Genomic DNA, 7,501 nt, shown 5'->3' with positions numbered 1-7,501 from the left:
GGGGGATTCCATGTATCGAAATTCACATAATTTAAATGGATTTTGATTGAATTTGAATTTGGGTTGAAATTAGTTTAAAGTTGGCTCAAAATTCCAAGGCTACGTATATTTTGACGCCGACCGAAATCACCGGAATTTCTGATTTTGGTTGAAATTTTGACTCCTATGGTACTAGCTAGCTAGAATCGGAGGAGAGACTCCTTCCTATGCGAGAAAACTTAACGACTTTTTTTTTTGACAAAAGAAAACTTAACGACTTAATCTCCCTCGATCGCAGACCAAAAATGCTAAAAGTACGGGGTCTTACATGCCTTTACACGCTTCTTTCTAACCAACTAAACATGCCCCCCTGATTTTCAGATGGGTGGGGCCCCTCCCTCCCCTTAGTCCAATCACAAATTGCCAGCTCAATCTCACCTTGTAAAACTTTGTAAATCTCCGTCGATGTAGCATTGCTGATCGCAGACTTGACCGAGATCGCAACCCTAATAAACCATGGCAACCTGTCGAGCACGCCACGACGTAGACGCTAGTACGACACGGATCCAAGAGCGCCCATCCCCAAGACTAGCTGAAAGAACATGAGCGCCTTGATCAGGAATCTGCGCCCCGCGCTGTCCGGGCTACTCCGGCCCAAGCCCGCCGCCCGAACGACTGTTCCGCCGCCGCCGACCGCCAGGCGCTACTACCACGCGCCTTCAACGCGGCGATCTCACGAGGCCCTGAAATCGCCCGGCCGTGACTCTCTCGTCCGTCGACCACCGCCGTCGCCGCAGACACCAGCTGTCCCACGCCCACGGTACTACTCCTCCAGGCGACCAAGAAGTTCTAACGAGGTGAAAGTCCAGATAGTCATCGCGGGGGTCGTCATCGTCGGCGGTGTGGTGGTAACCATCTGCTACGGCACCTTCGAGACCGTGCCCTACACAAACCGCCGCCACTTCGTCGTCCTCACGCACTCGGGAGAGCTTGAGCTCGGCGAGTCGCAGTTCAACAACGAGAAGAAGGAGCTAGGCGACAAGGTCCTCGCTCCGTCCCACCCTGATTTCGTCCGTGTCAACAGCATCGCCGCGGAGATCATCCGCGCCGCCCGACGCAGCCTCGCCGGCCACGAGGACGATAAGCTCCTTGACGGAGAAACATGCGCCGGCGACGCGGCGCTGAGCCCGAAGAAGAAGGCTCCAGTTGGAGCGTCGCAGGCAATGATCAAGCATCTCGACGGGTTCAAGTGGGAGGTGATCGTGGTCGACAATAAGCAAGTGAATGCCATGTGCGCACCCGGTGGCAAGATCATAGTCTACACCGGCCTGCTCGACAAGTTCAACACCGACGCTGAGATCGCCGCGGTGCTAGGCCACGAGGTATGTACATACCGTGCTAGCTAGATTATATTGAGTGGTTATTTGTACCGTCTCCTAGCAGCCGGCCGGACGGTGGATTCCCTTGTAACTTGGCATCTTGTGTAATTTTGCTTGTAGGTTGCGCACGCCATTGCAAGGCACGCCGCAGAGAAGCTCACCAAGCACATGTGGATTTTCATGCTCACGGTTTTCCTGCTCATCTTTATCGATGCGCCGGACCTTATTGATAAGCTGACCGAATACCTCCTCAGCCTGCCTTTCTCACGAAAGTATATACTCGGTTTCACATCATATATATCGTTCATGCTGATTTACAACTATTTTTCCTAGTTATTCTCCATGCATGATAAATACATGTTGCCTATATATCCTATGTAGGATGGAGATAGAGGCGGATCACATTGGAATCATGCTGCTCGCTTCCGCTGGTTTTGATCCACGCATTGCCCCTAAGGTCTACGAGAAGCTCGGAAAGGTCGGTGGGAATTCATCACCGTTGAAAGAGTACATGTCTACTCATCCTTGCAGCAAGAAAAGAACGCAGCTTCTATTGGATGCCAAGGTCATGGACAAGGCCATGGCGTTATATACAGAAGCAAGAGCCAGAAAAGATGAAATTGATCAATGATTATTCGTCATCTTTTTATCAACACACATTCGAGACATTTGCCTCCGTGCACCCCCTTTAAAAACTTGTAAAGGATTTTTTTGTCCAAACATTTATATTATCTTAAAATAATAATTGAGATTATATGAGCAGTTAGGCCTTATCCCTACACATGATCACCGTATAGGCACATATATACGGGAGGGATTAGTATATAGAATCTGGGTATTGGGTGCAAAAATAGAAAAAGGAACATGGAACATTGGATTGGAGTTGGAGATGAGTGGCCCAGATCCAGGTGGAGATATCACAGGCGACATGAGGCTAGTGGGGAGTAACATATACTAGTATCATGCATATGATACTACCTCTATAGTGTATAGTATCATAAAGTAGTATCATAGTTGACCATATTTATTGCCATGCATGACACAAAGTAGCATAACATTTAACATGATACGGTATCTATTTATGTTACTCTAACCCTCTCTCTCTTATTTAATTGTGTGCCACATAAGCATGTTTGCTAGTCCCAAGTGCATGTTACCGGTTATGTTACTCTCACTATGGCCAGCCTGATGTACATTTTATGAAAAAACCTGACAATGGCATAGAACTTGACTTTTACAGTAACCACCTCACCTTTCTCGTATCCCATCGTTTTGTCATTAATAAATAAGAGTATTTTTCAAATCCTGACAGCGTTGATGCCTCCTCTGTTCTATCCCATCACTAATTATACAAGAAAACTGAACACATCGGTCAACAAAAAGTATCTCAATATCTATCACAGATATTGTGTGCTGAGAAAATTGAGCCATCCCCTTCAGTTACATCTCAAACTAGACCATCCTGGGCACAAATATTTGAGTACATGTCAAGCTAGACCATCCCAGGCACAAATATATGGGTACATGTCAAGCTAGACCATCCCAGGCACAAACATATGGGTAAATATTTGAGTACATGTCAAACTGAGCCATCTCTTGTACACATATCTCTACTATTAAAGCAGAATCAAACGTCGTGATGGTTCGACCTCCTTTCATCCTCCCCTCGAGAGATCCCGCGCCGAAAAAATCGCTAGGAAAAGATCGGGCTCGCTTCCGCCCCTCTCTTGCTTCGTGCGTTGAAAACTGAAAAATAAAAACGGAAAACTGAAACACCCGCGTCCCACGACCCCGTCTTCTCCCAACCTCCTCGATCTCGAACCCCTCCATCTCTTGAGTCATGACGCTCGTGACGCACCCACGATCCACCCAAGCATCTCCTAATCCACTCCCACAATCCCCCAAAGACATCGTCTCCCTCCCCCACATTCCTCACTAAAGGGGGGCATCTAGCTATGAGCACGAGGAGGGCAAGCGAAGGTGAGAGGTGCTCGTGGCAGAGTACGGGGAGGTGCGGCACGGATTGCTGCTCACAATCCTGCCGCAGGGGAGATTCCCGGTAGCCACCATGCAGCTCTCGCTCCTCGTCGCGATCGCGTTGGTTGTGATGTGCCCGGCCCATGCGTCCATACCGTGTGGCTTTCTCCTCCATTGTCGTTCGCGGGCAGTGGATCGTTCGCGCTTTGCCATCGACTCGTCCTCCCTGCTCTCGCTCAGCCGCATCGTATTCGGGATCACCGGATCGACACACCTCTGGCCCTGCTCTGAGTGCGTCCGCCTATGGTGGGATCCCGCCTTTGTGGGTGGCCATGTCTGCTTTACGCTGACACGCCGTCGTTTGGCTCGCGGTGCCTTCTCTCTGTACACAGGTGAGGAGCTGCCCATCTCTGTACTCTGAGATGTCGCCCCGCTATCCCCCTGTTCCGCCAATGACAACATCTCCCCTGGCCGCCTGTCCCGCCCTTCCTTCAAATCGAGCCACTGCAGTCTGAAAGTAAGCTTCATCGTTGATTCATTTTTCTTTATGTTTCTGATTACACAGTGGTCTGAATGTCATGAGAGATCTTGTGGGTTCAATTATTAACTTAATTGATGATGTCACTTCATATGAGTTTGGAGATCTCAGGAGTGCCAACCATTGGCGACTCATTTTATAATCTGTAGTATAATGTTTACTTAGTTTCTGGAGAGATTAAGGTATACGTTTAGTTTATGTTGTGCCCATAAAGTGGTTCAAGAATTGCTCTTGTATAGAAGTGTAGACTAAAAATACAACGGATTAGCGGGCCACCATCGTGGTGGTGGGCGGCCATGTTTTAAGATCAAATGGTGAGGTAATATCGTATACTTGTACTTCATATGGTTACAACATTTACTTCATAGCCATGCTTGTTTTTGTCTTCTAGGCGGGCTCAGTTTGCACAGTCCTCGCCAATGACCATATCAGAGCCTGGATATAAGTAAACTTCTGGTTGGTATATTTTCTAGCTGTTTTACCTACCATTGTGCGTAATTAAACTGGCACGCCTGATTATGTTCTGTGGGTTTGCCCTCAGCTTGTATGAATCCTGTTAGATACAAACAACCTTTCAAAGATGTGATCAGAAAAAGATTCAGAGGTAGTGCGATTGCTCTTGTTCGGTAGCTGTGAGCATAAGAGGCACGAATTATTTCAACAATGTAATGTACTACTCTTCATCTGACATTGATTTACATGCAGAACATGTATGGAGAAGTTGCAAAATCTTTTAATAATAACAGTTGGCAACTTTGACATTTCTTTCGACCAGTGATGCTTACTCACAATGATCATTCTTTCGTCGAGTTCTTGGAGAACACCTATAGAAAGTCATCCACAGATGGTAAGTTTTCTCCATAATATCTTCACATGGTTCCTCGCCTATATTTTGGAAATTCTTTGCTTAAGTTACAATATATTTATCCGTGTCTAAGATAAATTTGCAATATGCCCATTAAACTAAAACATCATTGATGACTTATTGATGTTCAAATTAACTAGGTGATGGGTACTGATGGGGGAACGTAGTAATTTCAAAAAAAATCCTACGCACACGCAAGATCATGGTGATGCATAGCACCGAGAGGGAAGAGTGTTGTCTACGTACCCTCGTAGACCGAAGCGGAAGCGTTGACGCAACATAGAGCAAGTAGTCGTACGTCTTCCCGGTCCAACTGATCCAAGCACCGTTACTCCGGCACCTCCGAGTTCTTGGCACACGTTCAGCTCGATGACGCTCCCCGGGCTCCGACCCTTGGGCGCGCGACCCCCAAGGGAAAAAAAAGGCTAGGCGGCGAATGGTAAAACTAATGTTGGGCATTGCTGGAAAAGCTTTACTTAAGGCGAACTGTCAAGGAGTTCCCATAATAGCCCAACCGTGTGAGGAATGCAAAATCCGGGAACATAACACCGATATGACAGAAACTAGGGCGGCAAGAGTGGAACAAAACACCAGGCATAAGGCCGAGCCTTCCACCCTTTGCCAAGTATATAGATGCATTAATTAAATAAGATATATAGTGATATCCCAACAAGTAAACAAATGTTCCAACAAGGAACAGCATCTCCATGTTCCAACAAGGAACAAACTTCAATCTTCACCTGCAACTAATTAACAACGCTATAAGAGGGGCTGAGCAAAGCGGTAACATAGCCAATCAATGGTTTGCTAGGACAAGGGGTTAGAGGCTTGGTTCAACAATATAGGAGGCATGATAAGCAAGTGGTAGGTATCGCAGCATAGGCATAGCAAAAGAGCGAGCAACTAAGCAAGCAAAGATAGAAGTGATTTCGAGGGTATGATCATCTTGCCTGAAATCCCGCAAGGAAGAAGAACGAGTCCATGAAGAAGACAAACGGATGTAGTCGAATGGGTCCTCACAAACGCGACGTTATCAGAACCAACCCGAAGAATCAAACACCAGAAAAGAGCACACAACACAGTAAACAACCAACACATGAACATGGTATGATATGCGGGATGCGGTATGCGATGCATATGCATGATTGGACAAGGAATGCATGAACCTGGCCTCAACTTGGACAACCAAGTGTGCCACTAGAAAGATGAGATGAAGTCGCTTGAAAACGATATAAACATCACCGGAATCGGAGTTACGGTTTGGAAATGGCAAGCGATTCAAAATTGGCACCGGTCTGCGATTTACAGCAAGTAGGCATCTAAATGCAACGAAATGAACATGCTACAGCATTCAAACATGGCAACAAAATACATGGTAGGGAAGCATTCATGATGCTTAACAAAAGACTAGCACTGAGCCACGGCCAATTCATCCATTAACAGGTTCAAACAAGCATGGAAAAAACGCAAATGGTAAACAGATCTCAGACTTAGTGAAATTAACACTTGTCTGAAATTTCAGATCATATAGCCCTCTTCGGAGCAACAAAACAACATGCTACAGGACCTGATTATGACAAAGAAGAACATGGCATGGAGCTACTCAACACGCTTAACAAAAGTCCATTAGTGATCTTGAGCCAAAAGGGATCCGAAAATATACTAACGAGCACATGAACATAGCAAAAACATAATCAGTTTTCAGACTTAGTGAAAACTGACACATGCTGAAATATAACTCAAGTAGGCATGTTAACGAGCTCGATGCACTCACTACGGTGCAAGTCATGGCAAGAAAAGCATACATCCATTAAGAAGGCACAAAATACAAGCTAGACATGGCAAGAACAATAGCATAGCATGCATGGATCAATTACAACAACATCGGCAAAATCGCAAACAAGTTGACGATCTGCCCAGATTCACAACGAAGCAAAAGTAGAGCTCGATTGACTCAAGCTAGGGTGCTCCATAATTTCAAGCAAAGACATGGATGGATAGAGCACTACAATATTAACAAAACTCCCTTACTGATCATCCTCAAAAGAGGCACGGATCACTAGGAAACAGCATGAACATAAGGTATCGTGAACTAAACAATCCCAGGACTTAGTGAAATTACTAAGTCCCTGAAAACAGAATTACCGAGTGCCTCACTTTGCAAGCTTGCACTAGTCACCTCACACATCACAAAAATACATGGGTTGCACCTCTAGAAATATGATAAAACCCTTAATAAAACATATGTAGAACTCATGGGCATATCATGCACACAATAATCATGGCAAAAATGACAAATGTCTAAGATGAAGTAGCAGATCTGACAATTAACTCAGGTAGCCCTCTTCTAACAGCATTTCAGGCATCAAGATGAACTCAAATGGAAATTATGCAATGGAAAGAAATGATGTACTCTCTGAGATGAACATTTTGATATGCTATATGCATGAATCGGATCTACGGATACAAAGTTACGAGGCCTCGAACATAGGCACATGGATCTGCAATTCTCAGGACTTGGAAGAAATTTACCTCCGCGAAATGTCGATGCGGGATGAGGTGGTACGGGATGGCTAGATCCGGGACATGGGGAGGCGTTTGGATGGAGGGAGTGGTGGATCTGATCCCGATCCACGGGATCTCGCCGGAGACGACGGAGATGGCGGCCGGAGTGGAAGAAGATGGCCGGAATGGAGCGGGGAGGCGGGGACGGCTCCGGTGGCGCCGCGCGGAAGTCGAGGCGGCGCACGGCCGCGGCGAAAC

The 7,501-nt window shown here is 46.3% G+C and overlaps 1 protein-coding gene across 1 annotated transcript; it reads left to right on the top strand.

Moving 5' to 3' along the window:
• The first annotated feature begins 1,014 nt into the window (after positions 1-1,014).
• On the top strand, positions 1,015-2,017 carry LOC119315265 (mitochondrial metalloendopeptidase OMA1-like). Its single transcript, XM_037589930.1, has 3 exons — positions 1,015-1,361; positions 1,479-1,630; positions 1,740-2,017. Exons 1-3 carry the CDS (start codon positions 1,203-1,205, stop codon positions 1,987-1,989), a joined length of 561 nt encoding a protein of 186 aa, XP_037445827.1. The 5' UTR covers positions 1,015-1,202; the 3' UTR covers positions 1,990-2,017.
• Positions 2,018-7,501: the final 5,484 nt, after the last annotated feature.

The sequence above is a fragment of the Triticum dicoccoides genome, chromosome 6A (genome assembly GCF_002162155.2).
Source record: "Triticum dicoccoides isolate Atlit2015 ecotype Zavitan chromosome 6A, WEW_v2.0, whole genome shotgun sequence".
NCBI lineage: Eukaryota > Viridiplantae > Streptophyta > Magnoliopsida > Poales > Poaceae > Triticum > Triticum dicoccoides.
The sequence above is the reverse complement of the archived record's forward strand: the minus strand, read 5'-3'. Positions and strand labels throughout refer to the sequence as shown.